General features: G+C 44.8%; 1 protein-coding gene across 6 annotated transcripts in view; it reads right to left on the bottom strand.

Annotated features, from left to right (window-relative positions):
• The window catches only part of LOC137353125 (metastasis-associated protein MTA1-like), a 135,047-nt gene that overhangs the window by 75,529 nt on the left and 35,795 nt on the right, over positions 1-23,723 (bottom strand). For 4 of the 6 annotated variants that reach the window (XM_068019143.1, XM_068019144.1, XM_068019145.1 and 1 more), the window contains one exon: positions 18,412-18,479. The exons of 1 other annotated variant lie outside the window; for it this stretch is intronic. In XM_068019143.1, the coding sequence (XP_067875244.1) occupies positions 18,412-18,479 (68 nt within the window). Of the gene's footprint in view, positions 1-1,428; positions 1,510-18,411; positions 18,480-23,723 lie in introns of those variants that run through there. One more of the 6 variants, XM_068019149.1, reaches the window with a different exon arrangement.

The following is a 23,723-nucleotide window of genomic DNA, read 5'->3' as shown; positions in this document are numbered from 1 at the left end:
TGTCAGGCTACATACATCATTATTTATAAAACAAAACCAGAAAAACAAAACCAGAAAACTCTGGAGACACTAAGCAAGTCACAAGACAGTGGAGGCTTCAGATTTAAAACCTTCCCTCAGAACTGAATAATATTATAAACAGCAGACAAGAAGGAACAAATGGGGAAAGGGGAAGAGAAAAAAAATTCACAGAAAAAGACACAGAATGACCTGGTCTGGGGCAGATCAGCCATGATCTTATTGAATGGCAGGGCAGGCTTGAGGGGCCAAATGGCCTTCTCCTGTTCCTATGTTAAAAGACAGTAATAATATGCACAGGAGACACAACAAAAGAAATCTATTCAAAGTGTTAATGTTGGAATCAGCATCTGGATTACTGTGTGCAGTTTTGGTCCTTGTATTTAAGAAAGGATATACTGGCATTGGAGGCAATTCAAGAGAGATTCACTGGGATGAAAGATTTGACTTATCAAGAACGGCTAAACAGGTTAGGCCTTTATTTATTAGAGTTTAAAAGAATGAGGGGTGATCTTATTGAAATGTACAAGATTCTGAGGGGGCTTGACAGGGTAGACGTTGAGAAGATATTTCCAGTAGTGGGGGAATCTTGAACTAGGGGACATGGTTACAGAATAAGGGGGCACTCATTTAAATCTGAGATGCGAAGGAATTTCCTCTCAGGGTAGTGAACATCTGGAACTCTCTACCCCAGAGAGTTGTGGAGGCTAGATCACAAAGTATTTAAAGAGGAGGTAGACAGATTTTTGAAATATCAGGGAGTTGAGGGCTATGAGGAGCTGGCACAAAAGAGGAGTTGAGGTCTGGGGCAGATCAGCCATGAACTTATTGAATGGCAGGGCTGGCTTGAGGGGCCGAATGGCCTTCTCCTGTTCCTATTTCTTATGTTAAAAGACAATAATAATATGCACAGGAGACACAACAAAAGAAATCAATTAAAAGCTAAAGAGGGTTCGGTAAGCGCAATGGGAAATATGAAAATCTGGAAAAGTGGAACAGGTGCAGACCATCCCAAGGTGACAGGTTGAGTGCATCCACCATCAGCATTAATCTACTCACATCTCCCATCACTAGCACTTACTGCCAGAGAGAAACTGGGAGCTGCACTGAAGGTCTGAAGTTGTTAAAGTCGAAGTTAAGGCAAAGGAACTCGGTGCTGCAAACTGCCGAGTAGAGAGATTAAGGTGCTGATCCCCAGAGCTTATGGAATAGTATAGAAGGTCAAGGTCAGAGAGGTCAGAATGGGATGGAAAATGTAAGTGGCGAGTGACAGGGAGCTCAGGATCATACTGGACACAATAAAGCAATCCCCCGATTTGTGCTAGGTTTCCCTATGTGGAGAAGATCTCACTGTGAACAGCGAATTTGGTACACCCGGGTGGAGGAAATACAAATAAATCAAGGTCTCACCCGGAAGCAGCATTCGGGCCCTGGACAGCGTTGGGGAGGTGGTGAATGGCAAGTGTTGCATCTCTTGTGCTTGCATGGAATAGTGCTGAGGAGAAAAGAGCAGCTGTTGGGTGATGGAAAAGAGATCAGTCCATTCAGAATTCTGACAGGGGAGGGGAAGATGTGTTTGGTAGTGACAATATGTCAGAGGTCGTGGAAAATGACCTGCTGAATGCGACGGCTGGTGGGATGGAAGGCAAGGGCAAGGAAGACCCCATTACTGTGGAGGGAGAAGCAGGGAAATGGGACATTCTAGGTCAAAGAGCCCATCAACATTAGGGGAGGGGATCCTCAACCCAGGATGACATGCTGGAAGCTCTGATGTGGAAGGTGGAATTGTCGGAGAAGATCCAATGGAGACTGAGAAACTGGGCAAAGGGAATGGAGTCCTTGCAGGGTACAGGGCAGGAAGTACAGACGTGCTGGGAGTGCAATACAGGCCTCCAAACAGTCAGGGAGAGATAGAGCAGATATGTAGGCAAATCTCAGAGAGGTGCAAAAATAATAGGGTAATAACAGTAGGGGACTTCAACTCCAATATTAACTGGGATAGTCTTAGTGCAAAAGGCTTAAAAGGATGGAATTCTTAAAGTGCATCCAGGAGAGCTTTTTGAGCCAGCATGTATAAAGTCTGACAAGAGAAGGGGCGGTACTGTACCTAATCTTAGGGAATGAAGCCAGACAAGTGGTGGAAGCTTCCGTGGGGGAGCATTTCGGGGACAGTGATTTAACTCCAAGATTTAAGCTAGTTATGGAACAGGACAAGGATGGACCAGAAATAAAGGTATCGAATTGGGGGAAGGCCAATTTCAATATGATAAAACAGGAACTGGCCACAGTGGACTGGGAGCAGCTACTAGTAGGAAAGTGTACATCAGACCAGTGGGAGTCATTCAAAAAGGAAATAGTGAGTGTTCAGGACCAACATCTTCCAGTAAAGGTGCAGGGTAGGACCAACAAGTCCAGGGAACCTTGGATGTCAAGGGAAATACAGGATAGGATAAAGAAAAAAAAAGGAGGCTTATGGCAGATTCAGAGGGCTGAAAACAGCAGAGGCCCTAGAGGAGTATAGAAAGTATAGGGGGTTACTTAAAAAGTAATTAAGGGAGCGAAGAGGAGGCATGAAAAAAACACTGGTGAGCAAGATAAAGGAAAGTCCCAAGTCGTTTTATAAGCATATTAAGGGCAAAAGGATACCAGGGAAAGAGTAGGACCCATTAGGGACCAAAGTGGCAATGTGTGAACGTAGGTAAGGTTTTAAATTATTACTTTTCATCTGTGGTCACTATGGAGAAGGACGATGTAGGTGCAGAGATGAGGGAAGGGGATTATGATATACTTGAACAAATTAGCATCGACAGGGTGGAGGTATTAGCGGGTTTAGCAGATAAATCCCCAGGCCCAGATGAGATGTATCCAAGGCTGTTATGTGAGGCAAGGGGGGAGATTGCAGGGGCTCTGACAAATTTTCAAATCCTCTCTGGCCACAGGAGAAGTGCCAGAGGACTGGAGGACAGCGAATGTGGTACCATTATTCAAGAACGGCAGTAGAGATAACCAGGTAATTACAAGCCAGTGAGTCTAACATCAGTGGTAGGGAAACTATTGGAAAAAATTCTGAAGGACAGGATTAATCTCCACTTGGAGAGGCAGGGATTAAATCAAGGATATTCAGCATGGCTTTGTCAGGGGGAGATCATGTCTAAGTAATTTGATTGAATTTTTCGAGGTGGTGAGTAGGTGTGTAGATGAGAGCAAAACAGTTGATGTAGTCTACATGGACTTCAGTAAGGCTTTGGATAATGTCTCACATGGGAGATTGGTCAGGAAGCTAAGAGCCCATGGGATCCAGGGCAATTTGGCAAATTGGATCCAAAACTGGCTTAGTGGCAGGAGGCAGAGGGCAACAGTCGAGGGTTGTTTTTGCGATTGGAAGCCTGAGACCAGTGGTGTACCACAGATATCGGTGCGGGGACCCTTGCTGTTTATAGTGCACATTAATGATTTAGATGTGAATATTGGAGGTATGATCAGTAAGTTCGCAGATGACACGAAAATTGGTGGTGTCGTAAATAGTGAGGAGGAAAGCCTTAGATTACAGGACGATATAGATGGGCTGGTAAGATAGGCAGAACAGTGGCAAATGGAATTTAATCCAGAGAAGTGTGAGGTGATGCGTTTTGGAAGGACTAACAAGGCAAGGGAATATACAATGGATTGGAGAACCATAGGAAGTACAGAGGGACCTTGCTGTACTTGCCCATTGTTCACTGAAGACAGCAGCACAGGTAGATGAAGTGGTCAGGAAGGCATATGGGATACTTGCCTTTATTAGCCAAGGCATAGAATATAAGAGCAGGGAGGTTAAAATGGAGCTGTATAAAATGCTAGTTAGGCCACAGCTGGAGTACTGTGTACAGTTCGGGGCACCACATTGTAGGAAGGATGTGATTGCACTGGAGAGGGTGCAGAGGAGATTCACCAGGATGTTGCCTGGGCTGGAGCATTTCAGCTGTGAAGAGAGACTGGATAGGCTAGGGTTGTTTTCCTTAGAGGAGAGAAGGCTGAGGGGGGACCTGATTGAGGTATACAAAATTATGAGGGGCATAGATAGGATAGATAAGAAACTTTTTCCCTTAGCAGAGGTGTCAATAAGCAGAGGGCATAGATTTAATGTAAGGGGCAGGAGGTTTAGAGGAGATTTGAGGAAAAACTTTTTCACCCAGAGGGTGGTTGGAATCTGAAACACACTGCCTGAAGGGGTGGTAAAGGTAGGAACCCTCACAACATTTAAGAAGTAATTAGATGAGCACGTGAAATGCCATAGCATACAAGGATACGGGCCAAGTGCTGGAAAATGGGATTAGAATAGATAGGCTTGATGGCCGGCATGGACACGGTGGGCCGAAGGGTCTATTTCTGTATAACTCTATGACTCTAACGACATGGAAATTGGCAGGTTTTTAACAGATGTTAGGCGACAGCGCATGCCCAGGAATTGAGAACTCCAGGAAGGGAAGAGTCAGAGTTGGTCCACACTTTACAAAGGAAATGAAGGCTTTAGCGAGGGTGCAGAAAAGATTTACAAAAATGGTTCCAGGCATGAGGGACTTCAATTACATGGATAGAGTGGAGAAGCTGGGATTGCTCTCCTTACAGAAGAGAAGCTTGAGAGGAGATTTGAAAGAAGTGTTCAAAATCATGAGGCATCTAGACAGGGTAGAGAGAGGAACTGTGTTCCCATTGGAGGAAGGGTCGAGAACTGGAGGACACCAATTAAAGGTGACTGGCTGAAGTACCAAAGGTGAGGAAAAACTTTTTGATGGAGCAAGTGGTTTGGATCTGGAATGCAATGCCGGAGTGTGTGATGGAGGCAGATTCAATCGTGGCTTTCAAAGGGGAATTGGATAAACACCTCAAGATAAATGATTTGCAGGGCTACAGGGAATGGGCAGGGTGGGGGAAGGTGAGACTAGCCGAGTTGCTCTTGCAGGGCGCCAGCACAGACACAATGGGCTGAATGGTCTCCTTCTGTGCTATTACAATTCTATGATTCTATAAGCAGATGGCCCCCAGGATGTACTAGTGAGGTATGGAAGTGTAAGGGAAATAGTATGTCTATAGTGAAAAGGAGGCTATTAGGGTCATGAAACTGGGAATGATTTAAGTAAAAAAGGGCATTAAGAGTCACAAATATAGCAGATATCATCAAACTAGGTGGGGGTATCACTAACATTCATGAAGAATGCAACGTAATACAACATTAGAACACTTACAGACTGGGCAGTTTAAGTGGGTAAATGAACCTTAACAGATAAATGTGAGCTGATGCACTTTGGTAGGAAAAATACAATCACTTCCACCTTAGAGAATAAGAAACTGGATAGGATAGAAAAGCATAAGGACCTCAGGGTACAGAGGAACCAACAATTAAAAGTTACATTATAGGTCAACAAAGCAATTACAAAATGCTAACAAAGCAATGGGATTTAGTTCTAGGGGTATAGAACTCAGAAGTAGTGAAGTGATGTTAAACTTGTATAGGATCCTGATCAGGCCACATATTGAGAGGACTGTGCACAGGTGTAGTCTCCATTCTATATAAAAAGACACAGGAGCAATGGAGAAAGTATGAAAGAGCTACAAAGATGGCACCAGAACTGAAAGATTACAGCTATCAGGAAAGATTGAACATATTGGGGCTTCTTTCTTCAGAAAATGAAAGTCTTAGTGATGACCTGAAAGGGGTTTTAGCAATAGGAGCAGGAGTAGGCTATACAGCCCCTCAAGTCTGCTCCGCCATTGAATATTATGGCTGATCTAATCTTGACCTTATCTCCACTTTCCTGCCTGTTCCCCATAACCATTGACTCCCCAATAGTTCAAAAATCTCTCTCAGCCTCCACACCTCTCTGGGGTAGAGAATTCCAAAGATTCATGACCCTCCGAGTGAAGAAATTCCTCCTCACCTCAGTCTTGGGCGACCCCATATTCTGAAACTATCCCCCCTCGTTCTCGATTTCCCAGGAGGGGAAACAGCCTCTCAGCATCTACCCTGTCAAGCCCCCTCAGAATCTTATGCCTCAATAAAATCACCTCTCATTCTTCTAAACTTCAATGATTAGAGGCCCAACCTTTCCTCACAAGACAACCCCTTCATCCCAGGAATCAACTCAAGTGAACCTTCTCTGAACTGCTTCCAATGCAAGTATATCCCTCCATAAATAAGGAAATCAAAGCTGTATGCAGTTCTCTAGGTGTGGTCACACCAACACCCTGTTCCCTAATTTTATATTCCATCCTTTTTGCAATAAAGGCCAACATTCCATTTGCCTTCATAATTACTTGCTATACCTGCATGCTAACATTGTGTTTCATGTATGAGGACATCCAGATCCCTCTGTAACTCAGTATTTTGTAGTCGCTCTCCATTTAAATATTTTGCTTTTCCATTCCAACTACCACTCACATTTTTCTACATTATACTCCCATCTACCAAATTGTTTGCCCACTCATTTAACTTATCTTCATCCCTTTGTAGACTGTGTCCTCCTCACAACTTGCTTTCCCACCTATCTTTGTATCAGCAGCAAATCTGGCAACAAAACGCTCAGTCCCTTCATCCAAGTCATTAACAGAGGTTCTAAATAGTTGAGGCCTCAGCACTGATCCCACAAGCCAATCTGAAAATAACCCATTTATCTCTACTGTTTCCTGTTATTTAGCCAATCCTCTATCCATGCTAATATATTACCCCCAACACCATGAGCTCTCATCTTGTGCAGTAACTTTTTATGTGGCACTTTATGGAAGGCCTTTTGGAAATTCAAACACACTACATCAACTGGTTCCCCATTATCCACCCTGCTTGTTATATCCTCAAAGAGCTCTAATGAATGTCAAAACACCATTTCCCTTTCCCAAACCAGGTTGACTTTGCTTAATGGTATTGTGAATTTCTTAATGTCCTACTTTCTTAATAATGGATTCCAACATTTTTCCAAGGGCGGCACAGTGGCGCAGTGGTTAGCACCACAGCCTCACAGCTCCAGCGACCCGGGTTCAATTCTGGGTACTGCCTGTGTGGAGTTTGCAAGTTCTCCCTCTGTCTACGTGGGTTTTCGCCGGGTGCTCCGGTTTCCTCCCACAGCCAAAGACTTGCAGTTGATAGGTAAATTGACCATTATAAATTGCCCCGAGTACAGGTAGATGGTAGGGGAATATAGGGACAGGTGAGGATGTTGTAGGAATATGGGATTAGTGTAGGATTAGTATAAATGGGTGGTTGATGGTCGGCACAGACTCGGTGGGCCAAAGGGCCTGTTTCAGTGCTGTATCTCTAAATAAATAAACAAACATGTTAGGCTAACTTGGCGATAGTTTCCAGCTTTGTCTCCCTCCTTTCTTAAATAGGGTGTTACATTTGCAACTTTCCAATCCACTGGAACTTTTCTAGAAACTAGGGAATTTTGGAAGATTACAACCAATACATCCATTATCTCTGCAACCACTTTTAAGATAAAATTAAAGCAAAATACTGCAGATGCTGTAAATCTGAAACAAAAACAAAAAGTGCTGGAAATACTCAGCATCTGTGGAGAGAGAGGCAAAGTTAACGTTTCAGGTCTGCGTTTTATCAGAACTGGCAAAGGTTAGAAAAGAATTAGATTTTAAACAAGTGAAGGGGAGGGGGCTGAGGACAGAACAAAGGGGAATGCATAGGGCACGAGAGATTAAATAACAAAGGCAAAGCGTGTGTTAATGCTTGTGGGGAAAGACAAAGCATTAGTCCAGAGAGACTGTTAATAGTGGAATAATGAGCAGCTCTGTCTACATGAAAGGCAGGCACATGGTTAAAAAATAAAATATTTTAAAAAGGCCAGTCAGGCTCTGATGTTATTGAACTCAATGTTCAGTCTGCAAGGCTGTAGAGTGCCTATTCGAAAGATCAAGTGCTGCTCCTCAAGCTTGCGTGATGTTCACTAGAACACTGGAGCAGGCCAAAGACAGTAATGTTGGCATCAGAGCGGGGCGGGGAGCAGTACTGGAAATGGCAAGCAACCAGAAGCTCAGGGTCATGCTTTCGGACAGAGCGGAGGTGTTCAGCAAAGCGATCACCCAATCTGTGTTTGGTCTCCCCAATGTAGAGGCGACCTCATTGTGAGCAGCGAATACAGTATACTAAATTGAAAGTACAAGCAAATCGCTGCTTCAGCTAAAAGGAGAGTTTGGGGCCTTGGATAGTGAGTAGAGAGGAGGTAAAGGAGTAGGTATTACACCTCCTGCGATTGCATGGGAAGGTGCCAAGAGAAGGGGACGAGGTGTCGGGGGTAATGGAGGAGTGGACCAGGGTGGCACGGAGAGAATGGTCCCTTCAGAATGCTGGGAGGGGAAGGGAAGATGCGTTTGGTGGTGGCATCACGCTGGAGGCGGCATAAATGGCACAGAATGATCCTGTGAATGTGGAGGCTGGTGGGGTGGAAAGTGAGGACAAGGGGAACCCTGTCACAGTTTTGGGAGGGAGGAGAAGGGGTGAGGGCAGAAGTGCAGGAAATGGGCCGGACATGGTTGAACAACCATGGTGGGGGGGGGGGTGGGAGAAGAAAATCCTCGGTTGAGGAAAAACAAAGACATCTCAGAGGCACTATTGTTGAAGGTTGCATCAGAGCAGATGCGTTGGAGATGGAAAAACTGGGAGAATGGAATGGAATCCTTACAGGAGGCAAGGTGTGAAGAAGTGTAATCAAGGTGGCTGTGGGAGTCGGTGGGCTATAATGAATGTTAGTGGACAGCCACCAGGACAGTTTTTGGGCTCTCCGCCTCTTCCTTGAACAGAGGTACAACCAGTCCCCATCCGCCAACACCTTCCTCCGTCTGGCTGAACTTGTTCTCAGCTTGAATAACTTCTCCTTTAACTCCGCTCACTTCCTTCATGTGAGAGGTGTTGCTATGGGTGCCTGCATGGGTTCTAGTTATGCCCGTCTTTTTGTGGGATATGTTGAACATTCCTTGTTCCAGTCCTACTCAGGCCCCCTCCCCCAACTTTTTTCCAGTCCTTTCTTTTTTTGGACTCCTTGTCTCGAGAGACGATGGGTAAGCGCCTAGAGGTGGTAAGTGGTTTGTGGAGCAGCGCCTGGAGTGGCTATAAAGGCCAATCCTAGAGTGACAGACTCTTCCACAGGCGCTGCAGGTCAAGTTGATTGTCGGGGCTGTGACACAATTGGCTGTCTCCTTACATTTCTGTGTCTTTTCCTGCCAACTGCTGAGTCTCTTGAACTCGCCTGTCTTCAGCCTCACCTTTATAGCTGTCCGCCAGCTCTGGCGATTGCTGGCAACTAGCTCCCACGATTTGTGGTCAATGTCACAGGACTTCATGTCGCATTTGCAAACGTCTTTAAAGCAGAGACATGGATGGCCAGTGGGTTTGATACCAGTGACGAGCTCACTGTACAATATTTTCCTGGGGATCCTGCCATCTTCCATGCAGTTCACATGGTCAAGCCATCTCAAGCGCCGCTAACTCAGTAGGGTGTACATGCTGGGGATGTTGGCTGCCTCGAGGACTTCTGCGTTGGAGATACGGTCCTGCCACTTGATGCCAAGGATTCTCCGGAGACAGCGAAGATGGAATGCATTGAGACGTTGCTTTTGACCGATATACGCTGTCCAGGCCTCGCTGCTGTAGAGCAAGGTAGAGGACACAGGATTGAAACACTCGGACTTGTGTTCCATGTCAGTGCGCCATTTTCCCACACCCTCTTGGCCAGTCTGGACATAGCAGCGGATGCCTTTCCCATGCGCTTGTTGATTTCTGCATCGAGAGACAGGTTACTGGTGATGGTTGAACCTAGGTAGGCGAACTCTTGAACCACTTCCATAGCACGGTCGCCGATATTGATGGATGGGGCATTTCTGACATCCTGTCTCATGACGTTCGTTTTCTTGAAACCGATGGTTAGGCCAAATTCGCTACAGGCAGCCGCAAGCCTGTCGCTGAGTCTCTGCAGACACTCTTCTGTGTGGGATGTTAATGCAGCATCGCCAGCAAAGAGGTGTTCCCTGATTAGGACTTTCCATACTATGGTCTTCGCTTGAAGATGGGCAAGGTTGAACAAGCTGCCATCTGATCTGGTGTGGAGGAAAATTCCTTCTTCTGCAGACTTGAACGCGTGAGAGAGCAGCAGGGAGAAGATCCCAAACAGTCTAAGTGCGAGAATACAGCCCTGTTCCACACCATTCCAGATGGGAAATGGGTCTGATGAGGCACCGTTATACTGAATTGTGCCTTTCATATTGTCATGGATCGAGGTGATGATACTTAGTAGCTTTGATGGACATCCGATCTTTGCTAGTAGTCTGAAGAGACCACGTCTGCTGACGAGGTCAGAGGCTTTGGTGAGATCTATGAAGGCAACGTAAAGGGGCATCCGTTGTCCGCAGCATTTCTCCTGCAGCTGGCGAAGGGAGAACAGCATGTCAATGGTGGATCTTTCTGCTCGAAAGCTGCACTGTGCTTCAGGGTAGACATGCTCAGCCAGCTTCTGGAGTCTGTTTAAAACGACTCGAGTGAAGGCTTTTCCTACTGTGCTGAGCAGGGAGATTCCACGGTAGCTTGTGGGATATGTTGAACACGCCTTGTTCCAGTCCTACTCAGGCCTCCGCCCCCAACTCTTTTTCCGGGGGTAAATTGATGACTATATTGGTGTCGTTTCCTGCTCCCACCCCGAACTGGAAAACTTTATCAACTTTGCTTCCAATTTCCACCCTTCTCTCTCCTTCCATCTCCGACACTTCCCTTCCTTGACTTCTGTCTCCATCCCTGGGATAGGCTGTCCATTAATATTCATTATACGCCCACCAACTCCCACAGCTACCTCGACTACACTCCCATCAGTGACTTCTTTCCCTTGCTATTTCTCATCACCACCCAAACTGATTCTACATCTTGATCTTCTACTAGACTGATCTCATGTGAACATATGAATGAGGAGGAGTAGTAGCCCATTCAGCCCCTTTGAGCCTGCTCCACCATTTAATAAGATCCTGGCTGATCTGATTGTGGCCTCAACTCCACTTTCTCACCTACCCCCAATACCCTTTGACTCCTTTGTTAGTCAAGAATTTATCTACCTCTGCCTTAAAAATATTCAATGACCCTGCCTCTACTGCTCTCTGGGGAAAGAGAGTTCCAAAGACTCTCAACCCTCAGAGAAAAAGTTTCCCTCCTCCTTTATTAACAGAGCTACCCCACCTCATTTCCATTGCTGCCTATCCTTCTGAAATGTCAAGTAGCCCTGGATATTCAGTTTCCAGTGTTGGTCACCTTGCAACCACTTCTCCATAATGGCTATCAGATCATACCCATTTGTTGCACTTTGTGCCATCAATTCATCTATCTGGTTACAAATGCTGTGGGTTGGGCAGGATAAACGTGGAATGCTTCCACTTGTGGCAGGATCCAAAACTAGGGGTCATAAATACAAGATAGTTAATGATTCCAATAGGAAATTAGAACTTTCTTTCCTCAGAGTGATTTGAATGTGGAACTCTATCTCACAGTAAAGCCTGGTTCGGGTATAAAATTAAAACCGGACCTGAGCCCGACCCAACCACAGCCAACCCGAACCCGACCAGAGCCCCTTAATTTGTTTACGTGCCCGATCCGACACGAATATCCTTCCTCTGTTCAGTTGTGGGGAATCGTGGGTAAGCCAGATCCTGTGACTTCCCGGAAGCAGTGTCCAGCCCGACCCAGTTGGGTTTGGGTCAGGTAGCCAGGCTTTATATCTCAGGACTTTATTAAGGCAAATAGCTTAGATACTTTCAAAAAGAGACTAGACAAATACATCTTTATCACAGATAAAGATGTGTGGAAAAGTTGAGATAAGGTAGATGGAATGAGAGGAAACTCGAGATGGGCTGAATGGTCCGTTTCTGCAATAAAAACAAAAAATGCTGTAAATACTCATCAGAACTCTGGCAGCATCTGTGGAGAGAGAAACAGAGTTAACATTTCAGGTCAGTGACCTTTCATCATCTCTCTCCACAGATGCTGCCAGAGTTCTGATGAAAGGTCACTGACCTGAAACGTTAACTCTGCTGCTCTCTCCACAGATGCTGCCAGACCTGAGTATTACCAGCACTTTTTGTTTATATTTCAGATTTCCAGCAGCTGCACTATTTTGCTTTTATTATGATAAAAGGAGCCTGCTCCTGCCCCACTGAACTGATTTCTTCCTATCTAGAAGCCTGCTCCTGCCCCACTGAACTTATTTCTTCCTATCTAGACTGTCCCGGCAGACCCATTCTGTCAGCCTGCTCCTGCCCCACTGAACTTATTTCTTCCTATCTAGACTCTATCTTTTCTCCGCTGGTCCAGTCTCTTCCCACCTACATCCGTGACTCTTCTGACGCCCTACTTCATTTTGACAATTTCCAGTTTCCTGGTCCCAACCGCCTCCTCTTCACTATGGACGTCCAATCGCTCTACACCTCCATCCCCCACCAGGATGGTTTGAGGGCTCTCCGCTTCTTCCTGGAACAGAGGCCCAACCAGTCCCCATCCACCACCACCCTCCTCCGCCTGGCTGAACTTGTTGTTCAATGTGCGAACTTCTCTCCACGCACTTCCTTCAAGTAAAAGGTGTCGCTATGGGTACCCGCATGGGTCCTAGTTATGCCGGTCTTTTTGTGGGATATGTCGAGCATTCTTTGTTCCAGTCCTACTCAGGCCCCCTCCCCCAACTCTTTTTCCGGTACATTGATGACTGTATCGGTGCCATTTCCTGCTCCCGCCCCGAACTAGAAAACTTTATCAACTTTGCTTCCAATTTCCACCCTTCTCTCACCTTTACATGGTCCATCTCTGACACTTCCCTTCCCTTCCTCGACTTCTCTGTCTCCATCTCTGGGGATAGGTTGTCTACCAATATCCATTATAAGCCCACCGACTCCCACAGCTACCTCGACTACACTTCTTCACACCCTACCTCCTGTAAGGACTCCATTCCATTCTCCCAGTTTCTCCGTCTCCGACGCATCTGCTCTGATGATGCTACCTTCCATGACGGTGCTTCTGATACGACCTCCTTTTTCCTCAACCGAGGATTTCCCCCCACTGTGGTTGACAGGGCCCTCAACCGTGTCCGACCCATTCCCCGCACCTCCACCCTCACCCCTTCCCTTCCCTCCCAGAACCGTGACAGGGTTCCCCTTGTCCTCACTTTTCATCCCACCAGCCTCCATATCCAAAGGATCATCCTCCGCCATTTTTGCCACCTCCAGCGTGATGCCACTACCAGTCGCATCTTCCCCTCCCTTCCCCTGTCAGCATTCCGAAGGGATCGTTCCCTCCGCGACACTCTGGTCCACTCCTCCATTACCCCCACCACCTCGTCCCCGTCCCAGGGCACCTTCCCCTGCAATCGCAGGAGGTGTAATACCTGCCCATTTACCTCCTCTCTCCTCACTATCCCAGGCCCCAAACACTCCTTTCAGGTGAAGCAGCGATTTACTTGTACTTCTTTCAATGTAGTATACTGTATTCGCTGCTCACAGTGTGGTCTCCTCCACATTGGGGAGACCAAGCGCAGACTGGGTGACCGCTTTGCGGAACATCTCCGCTCAGTCCGCAAGCAGGACCCTGAGCTTCCGGTTGCTTGCCATTTCAACACTCCCCCCTGCTCTCATGCTCACATCTCTGTCCTGGGATTGCTGCAGTGTTCCAGTGAACATCAACGCAAGCTCGAGGAACAGCATCTCATCTACCGATTAGGCACACTACAGCCTGCCGGACTGAACATTGAGTTCAATAATTTCAGAGCATGACAGCCCCCCATTTTACTTTCATTTTTAGTTATTTTTTCTTCCTTTTTTTTTTGCATTCTTTTTTGCATTTATTTCATTTCATCTTAGTTTGTTCAGTTTGCTTACCCACTGTTTTTTTCAGGTTTGCACTTGCTGCTGTTCAATATTCAGTGTATTCACACCTAATCTGTACTCATGCTTTGTCTTTCAACACACCATTAACATATTGTTTGCCTTTGCTCCGTGACCTTTTGGTCAGCTATGTGGCCTGGTCCAATCTGCACCTTCTCCTTTGTTATCTCTTGCCCCACCCCCACCTCACTTGCTTATAATCTGTGACTTTTCTAATATTTGTCAGTTCCGAAGAAGGGTCACTGACCCGAAACGTTAACTCTGCTTCTCTTTCTACAGATACTGCCAGACCTGCTGAGTGATTCCAGCATTTCTTGTTTTTGTTGCTTTTATTATGGTCTGTTTCTGTGCTGTATATTCTATGTAACTCTACGGAATAGATGTTAGGAACTGGACAAAGGAGAAAATGGAGTCAATATTAGAAAAAATAAGTTTGAAAGGACAGGAGTAGGGAAAATGACAAGTCTACTGGGAGAATCAGTTTTGCAAATCTTGGGGAGATAGAAGCAAGCTGTGCAGGGTTGGAGAACCGGGAGGTTAGAGGGCGTAGAGGTCAGTGATGGCCACAGAAATGATGGCTTGCTTTTCAGTCGTGGGCATCATCCAGAGGGAAGTAGAAGGAGTTGTCAAAGAGTGGCATTCAACCTCAGCAAGGTAGAAACTCTTCCGCCATTTAACAATTCCTTGGTCAGCAGGCTTGATAACTAGGTCATAGCTGGACCTGAGAAAACAGAGTGCTACAAGTTCAGAGGGAAATAGAGTATGTGAAGAGAGCGCGTTGAACTCAGAATTTGCTGAGGTGGGGTTTTAGAGAGACTGCTGAGCACAGATCATTTGGTGCCAGAGGAGAGGATCTACAGGGATAATGAAAATATGATAAGTGGTGAAATTGGAAAAAGTCATGCGATAAGGAGAAAATGAAGAGGACGAAAATTCCAGAGAAAGACTGGCATCCAAGAGCTGCTGAAATTTTGACAACACACTTTCGCGAAGCACCATGGGACATTTTACTACGTTGAAGACACTATATAAATGCAAGGTGTTGTTTGCAGTCAAAGCAAACTGAAAGTAAAAGTTTCTTTTTTGAATATGAGACAAGATGAAATTTGAAGTGGACTGAGGACCCAGGACAGTTGGGGAATAATTCCAGTTGGTGCTGAAGAGAAAAGTTGAGGACATGTGTGTGATGGTGTATGGAGGAGAGGCCAATCTCCTGAAGTGGCAACAACAGTGGTTCAACGAATGCCAAATATCACAGAAACAGGGTTGAAACAGAGCAGCCTGTGAGACTGCTTGGAGACCCAAGCAAATCCAGTTATAGAAAAGGGAATGAATGTAGTGGTCTCAAACTGAATCTGTGCATGGTGCTCCCACAAGGCAAACGCACCCCAGCACAGAAATATCAGTGAGTGAGTGAATGTGAAACAAGAGTTAAATTTCAGCTGGAACTCATGTTGAATGTCAGAGCAGGGGACAGATCAGCCATGATCTTATAGCCTATTCCTGCTCCTATTTATGTTCTTCTGTTATATCAAATACAAGGGCATATGATAGCATTGAAGGTGAACAGGGTAAATGAGACAGAGGAGAAAAACATAAGAAACCTGAAGAGAGCAGCAGAATTTATGACAGGTTATTTTTATGACTTGAGTGTTTTCTATTGTCAGTTGCAAATGCATATGCGGTATCGTTGAGTGCCTCTGGATATCGAAGAAAGGTAACAGAGTCTAAGACTTAACCATCTAGGGGTTAAATGCTGGAAGATGAAATGGATCAACAATTCTTTCCAATTCAACTAAATTGATCAGTTGGTTCCATTTCACTACCCGATCGTCTGATGCAATACGTTATGATACACCTCTTCAAAAGTTTACAAAACAAACCCAAAATTATTCAGCACATCAGAAACTAGGAGTTGGTTTATATAAATAAGGACTTTTAGATGCAATTGCAAAAAGTAATTGAGTATTGTCTTGTGTGTATGTTGACTGGAATGTAAAACATATTTGACAAACACAGTGAAACTCAAAACTAATGAGATATTGGAAAAGTTAGGATTATTCTCCTTGGAATGGAAGAGGTTAAGAAGTGATCTAATAGAGTATTTCAAGATGATGACAATGTTTAATAGAGTAGATAAAGTAAAACTATTCCCCCTTACGATAGTGGGTCAATAACCAAAGCGAATAGATTTAAAGTCATTGGCAAAAGATCTAGATGGGAGATGAGGAGAATTTTTCTCAACTCAGGAGTTGGAACACTCCACTTGAAAAGGTAGTGGAAGTTGATTCCATAAATAACTTTGAAAGGGAGTTGGACAGGTAGATGAGAATCAGGAACTTACAGGGTTATGGACAAAATTGGCATGAGGAATAAGCACGACTGCTCTTGCAAAGAGCTAGCACAAGTACGATAGGCCAAATGGCTTCTTTCTGTGCTTTAAGTTTCTACGATTCTATAACAAGAATACAAGTGAGTTAATGACTAATCCCACAGGTTTGCACCTCTGCAAAGATGCAATATATAAAACACACACCTTCCAGACCAGAGGGCACAAGGTCTGTTTACAGGGTCTCCTATTACACCATTAAGAGCAGACTGCTATATAAAAACCCAAATACTGAGAGTCAATACTATGCAAGTGCACAATAATTTAAATGTTTACGTAATACACAATGCCAGCTCCCTGACATTGTGATTCGGCGATGGGTCCATTGCTAACTCAGACATTAGTCAAAGATCAATGTCAGAACAGAGACCAGCTATACAAGAATGAGGGAAGTGTTACTAACTTGGGAAAAAAAACTAGAGACTACAATCACAACCAATGTCTAACTCAACAATTGCTCCAGAGAATACTGCAACACAGTGACAGGATTTGGGTCTGTGCCTGCAAATCTCCACAATGAACTACTGATTTCAATCTTGCCACTGTGGATAGTTACCAAAGTGGAGGCGAAGCACTTCCTTCAATTATCAGGCTGTCTAGCTCATTTTTAGCATATTAACTGAATCCACATACCAACGCTGCAATGGACCCTAAAGCTGGTTTGATGCAGTCGTTAGTATCGATGTAGAGAGCTGTAATGTAGGAGCACCACTTTTCCTCTGATTTTACATGAACACCAGCAGGACTAAAGGCTACATGGTGCATTGCCTTCAGCACTAGACCCACAAAAAATCATATCCTGAATGCTGGAGCTCTAGAGTTCACCTCCTTTATACAGATAACAAAGAGATAATCAGCAATGTAGCCAATATAACAGCCCCATTTACTCAGCAGCCGAGTGCATCCAAACAACATACAGCTCGAAGTGCAGTGACTGCTGGAAATGCAAATGAAGTACAAACACCAAAGACTGCGTCACGTACACTATAGAACGCGCCTATACCAACAGCCATGAACTGTCTCCCCGCCAAAACAAAAGCTTCCAAGTACAGATTTTTGCATGGGTGGGTAGGGGAAGAGGGAGGGGGAATGTGTGCTCCCAATATTCTACAAAACAATCCAAGAAAATTAATCCCCTTTGAAGCAGTGCCAACACCCACAAAAAACAAAGGGGTCATTTGGTGACAATGCATGTTGTTGCTCGACAGTGTGGCGCGTGTGGCAGAGACGCACTGCTCCCTCAGCCAGCAGCACAAGATTTGATTTGCTGCAGCCGCTAACCAGGTGATTATAGTGCACTTCAATCAGCTCTGAAAACCTATCATGAAAATTTACAGCTGCTTTAACACAGCACAGAAAATTACTAACACCAAATCATCAAAGTATAACCACCCGAGTCTGCTCTAGGATCCCGAATGCTTTAGGTACTGTCAGTCACCAACGCAGATTCCGCAGGACTTGCCAGAAAATAGAAACATATATAAATTGGAATAGCATGGGGGATGCGGGTTTAAACTGGGAACTTATTTGCACAGAAAAGTTTGCAAATAATTGAAGTGACAATGTCAAACAAGAATAAAAGTTCAGACTATATCCAATTTAAAATGTAGACAGTCACAGGTACAGGAAAGCTGGCAGGTGAGAGGGCACACAAACAACTACCCGCTCAGAGATCCGTTAACTCAATGCAGACTGGGAATAGAAATCTGTTACATTCTGGTGACGGCGTATGGCTGTGCTACATACCCCTGATGGTGTATACATCCACCAAGCCATCAAGGGACCTACAATCTCAGTGCCAGTCAACAACAAAGTAACATGCACACCTCCATCGCAGTACCTGGAATACCACGCATACACAGATTTAAGAGATATCATAACTTCACTAAAATATTCATTGTGCTCTCAGGCTAGTGAAAGGTTCCACCAGAGATGAGACATAGATAAGTAGAAAAGACAGCAAAACGTCGGGAGAACAAATGCAACCAGTTCAGCGGGCTCGGAGCATGGTGAAGCATTCTCCAGCTGCTGTTCGACTTACTGCAGGTTCAGTCACATCAGCTGTACAGGCATTGGATGTTCCTCCATTTAAATGCTGGATTTGTACATTTGCATACCTTGTTTAGTTCCTCAATTCTTCGAATTAAGAAAGGGTTGCTTGATGAATTCTCAAAGTAGACATAATCTGGAAATGAAACAATGAACTTTTATTATTGACAGTATACTTAAACGCAACAATTTCCTTATCCTTTTTGTCCTAAATGGAATGTTACAGAAATCACCTGACAGAGCCAGGGGAGTGCGAGTTATCACTGCTCAGAACAAACACTGTTACTGGCATTACACTGCATTATGCTACAGGAAGGACAGTACTTAAACCAAGAAGCTTCAATGTGACAATTACACATACTGGATGATATTCTTAGAAGTTCATCGTGAAAAATTGCTCCCACCACCAGGCCTGTAACTGCATCCGAATATTCTACAGCTGAAAGTACTCTTCAGATCAAGCATAAAGGATACATCTATAATTATACTGCTGGGTGGTTTTTACAACTTAAATGGACACAGATTTCACACAGACACAATTACACTGCACTGAGGTCCTCATGATGGCATTTAAACATTTGACAAGTAGAGATACAAAGAGCCATGAAACTGATCCCTTGCAATAGGGGTCTGAATTATTAGGGACAACAGGGACTCTTGAAAAGTGAGTGAATGAGATGAGGCTTTATAGATGTATTGAAGTGTAACTTAGAACAAGGAGGCATCAGCTGGCATATAGGACTGTTCAGGAAGAACTTATCCACAGAGTGAGAAGACAAAATTCATTCAAGATCAACTTCATGACATGTTGGGGAGATGTGTTTTCGATGGGTGGAAAGACAAGCTGGCTCCCCTGCCTCATCTCAATTCTCCTGGTGAACACTTGCTCTTCTCAACTTGTGCTAATAATCTCATGCTAAGAGGCCTTGAGCACACCAAGAAACAGGCCAGCCCTACTGGGGTCTATTGCTAATAAGACACAACTTAGCCCACATGTTGAAGAGCTGCGTTATTAGATATCACCAAGATGTGATGATGTGTTTCAAACATAACATACTGCTCAGCCCAGTGCTGGAGGTTGGGGAGCTGCATTTATGGTGCTCCAGATCACATGTTGGCTCCATTCTTGGTACTGTTTGTCAGGATCAAACACTTCCAAAACCAAGCACAAGATAAAGCTATCACCATCACCAATTTAGAGCTTGCTTATGTTATTGAACTAGACTGCAGAACAGGAGTTCAAATCCAACCTTGGCAGTTGGAATTCAGTTTTATATGAAAATCAGGAAATAAAAAGCTGGCCATCAGTGAAAGTGACCATGGAGCTTTCAGATTGTCACAAAAACCCAACTGGTTCACTAATGTCCTTTCGGAGAGGAAACCTGCCATCCTTACCCAGTCAGTATATGTGACTCCAGTCCCACACCAACACGGTTGACATTTAACTGTCCTGTGAAGCAGCCTAACGAACCACTCAGTCAGGTAAACCAGGGATGGGCTATAAATGCAGGCCTTGCCAGTGACAACCACAGCACAAGAATGAATAGAAAAAAAACTTTTACTGTGTCGCTGAGATAGTTCCACTTCCCCTAAAAGCAATTTAAGAACAAGTCAATAATGTCAAATGCAACAGATTGTCTTTCATGAATTTGCCCAAGTTGCTGCGCTCTGTGAAAGTTCATTGCATGAGATGTTGCACCGCGATATGGTAACATGCTGATGCAAGTACCTTGATGACTTTTGTCACCCCTTTAGGTTGAGGGCACCGAGGTGCAAATCCACAGGCATTAGCGGGCATCCAGTACCAACAACAACAACTTGCATTTATATAGCATCGTTAACGCAGCAAAACATCCCAAGGTGCTTAACAAGAGTGATATCAAAAATATTTTTGACACCAAGTCACAGGAGGAGATATCAGGATAGATAACCAGAAGTTTGGTCCAAGAGGTAGGTTTTAAGTAGTGACTTGAAGGAGAGAGGGGCAGCAAAGTTCAAGGAGGAAATTCCAGAGTTAAAGGCCCAGGCAGCTGAAAGCGCAGCCACCAATGGTGGAGCAATTAACCTCAGGAATTCACAAAAGGCCAGAATTTGGGAAGTGTGCAGAGCTTAGCTGGTTGCAGGATTGGACCCACTGCACATGGGCTGGCATCAGATGCAGCAACACATCAGGTTTTAACCTAAGACATGCTTCTTCAGTACAGTGTTATGCAGTGAACTCCTGCCCTGTGTCAATCATCATAGCTGTAGAGGAAGACAGGTCACGGAGGGAACTGGGAAGAGTGATGTATGAGGATCAACTGGAGGTTCCCAGTATGTCATGCTTTTCAAAATCCATCAGATGTCACTTTCCCCTCAGCACAAGTCCATCGTTACAATTTATTACTAATTGTACACAGCATTTCTGTTTGTCGGCTTTCCTAATAAACATACAGTGACAACCATGAGGACAGAAAGTGCACAGTTACCATTAGTTCAGAAACAATAACACTTTACAAAGGACAGGGTGGCACACTGAATGAGGCAGTAAGTAACCTTCACCCTGGGAACCCAAGTTCAAATCTAACAATGAGTGATGAGATGCGTCATCCCTCAGCGAGCTGCCAGGGACCTTAGTGAAATGAGATAAGACACTCAACCCATGTCTGAATGACAGCAGGCCTGCAACTTAACACAGAGAGGATGGCTGGGAATTCACAACAACTTGCACAGAGCACCTTTAACACAATAAGATATCTCAAGGTGCTTCACAGGAACATTAACAAAATCTGACACCGAGCCACAGAACGCGTTATTAGGGCACATGATCAAAAACATGGTTTGAGGTAGGTATTAAGGAGGGTCATAAAGGAGGAAAGAGAGGTAGAGCAGTAGAGATGTTTAGGGAGGTAACTCCGGAGCTTAACGCCTAGGCAATTGAAGGCCCGACTGGCAAGGGTGGAGCAATGATATCAGGCATGTGCAAGAGACCAGAGAATGGGAGTAGCGCAAAGATTTGAGGGTTGTAGGGCTGCAGATAGGGAGATCAGATAAAATGGTCACACTAGTACTGCAGCTTAGGTGTGACCTCACCCGTTCCCAGCAGGAGGTATCAATCAGCTCGTTTATAATTGTCCGACGTCTGCCCTCGGATTGCTGCTTGTTGTCAATAGGTCCCCACAATGTTCAATTCCCCAGCATCAACATCCCCACCTCGTTGAGCAAAATATTTACAGAATTTTTTTTTAAAATTCAAACTGTATCTCGACAAACTGCAGATACAATCAAGAATCACAAGGTTATTGTCTAATCCTGAGGCTCAATGACTTTCATAAACCACTTAAGCTCGAATGCATGGTTCAGGCCACCAAAACTCCAATCACACATACCATCTCCAATAACCTATCATAATGATCACAACACTAGAAATTTTACAGCTCTTAATACAACCAGGAATATAACACCATGTCTGTGAAAGGCTAACAAGGTTCAGCAAGTAATTCCTGCAGAGTCCCCTTGTTTTCAGGTGTAGAGGGAATGGTAGCCCACCGCAGCAGCTGGGAAAATTTTAATGTAATTAATTAAATAAATCTGGAATTAAAAGCGAGTGACAATGAAACCACTAGATTGTCATAAGAACACATTTGGTTCTCTCCCGTCATTTAGGAAAAGAAATCTGTCGTCCTTACCTGGTCCGGGCCTACATGTGATTGATTCCTAACTACTCTCTGAAACGGCCTAGCAAGCCATGAGCAAACCGCTACAGAAAAGTCAAAGAATAAAACCAGACAGAGCACTAGCGACGACCTATACAATGGAAACGACAAAGGCACATTCTGTCCAGTTAATCAAAGTCCTCCTCACCAACATATGGGGACTTGTGCCACAATTAGAAGAGCTGTCCCATAGACTAGTCAAACAACGGCCTGACAGCCATACTCACCGAATCATACCTTAAAGCCAATGTCCCAGACTCCTCCATACTATTCCTCGGTATGTCCTGTCCCACTGGCAGGACAGACCCACCAAAGGTGGCGGGACAGTGGTAAACAGTCAGGACAGAGCGGTCCTGGGAATCCTCAACATTAACTCTGAATCCTATAAAGGTTCATGACATCAGGTCAAACACAGGCAAGGAAACCTCCTGCTGATTACCACCTCCTGCCCTCCCTCAACTGATGAATCAGTACTTCACCATGTTGAACAACACTTGGGAAAAGCACTGACAGTAGCAAGGACAGAGAATGTACTCTGGATGGAGCACAAAAGTCACTTCAGAGTCAAAAGTGAGCTGAAAGTCTATTACAAGCATGAAGGGGACAGCCTTCAGCATGCCAACGTCTCTCAACGATCATGGTTACATCAGAGATATTTATACAATAAATGTATGTGGAATTAATACAGCTGGTTACTCATATGCTCATATTTGGTCATCTTACAATTGCCTATACACTTTTCAGCACTACAATACTTGTTATTCTTTGCAATTTCGCCCTCCACAATTTTATCTCTTACAACAGAAAAACAGACCAAGGCCCCATGATGGAAAGATACAAGAGAAAAAAACTTCAGCTGTGTGAACCTTAGTAACTCCATTAACCCTTCATTTTCCACATCAAGGACAAAGAGTGGCTCGATAGCACCACTACTGAGCTAACTGGCTAATTCCTGAAGGACGTAATCAGTCAGACTGGGCTTGCGGCAGGTTGTGAGAACCTACAAGAGGGAGAAAAACCTACTTGACTTTGTTCTGGCCAGGCTACCTGTTGTAGATGCATCTCTCCATTGGTAGGAGTGACCACCACAAAGTCCTTGTAGGGACCACGGCCCATCTTTGCGCTGGACACCCTCCATCAAGTTGTGTGGCAAACTGGGAAAGATTCAGAATAGATCTAGCAGCTCAAAATTTGGCATCCATGACGATCTATAGGCCATCAGCAGCAGCAGAATTGCACTCCACCACAATCTGTAACCTCATGCCCCATTCTATCATTGTCATCAAACCAAGGGACCAACCCTGGTTCAATGAGGAGTGATGCATGGTACCAGGCATACCTAAAAATGAGGTGCCAATGTGGTGAAGCTAGAACAAATTTCCCAACATGCTGAACAGCAGAAGCAGCCTGCTACAGACACAGCTAAGCAATCCCACAATCAACGGATCAGATTAAAACTCTGCAATCCTATCACACCCAGTTCAGAATGTTGATGGACTAATGGGGGGAGGAAGAGGCTCCACCAACATCCCCATCCTCAGTGATGGTGAATATCAGTGCAAAGGACAAAGCTGGAGCGTTTGCAACCATCTTCAGCCAGAAGTGCTAAGCTGATAATCCAGCTCAGCCTCCTCCTGAAGTCCCCACCCTGAGCAATGAATGCTGGCTTTGTCAGTGATGCCCAC

Source organism: Heterodontus francisci, chromosome 40 (assembly GCF_036365525.1).
Source record: "Heterodontus francisci isolate sHetFra1 chromosome 40, sHetFra1.hap1, whole genome shotgun sequence".
Classification (NCBI taxonomy): domain Eukaryota; kingdom Metazoa; phylum Chordata; class Chondrichthyes; order Heterodontiformes; family Heterodontidae; genus Heterodontus; species Heterodontus francisci.
This window is presented reverse-complemented; position numbering and strand designations above follow the sequence as displayed.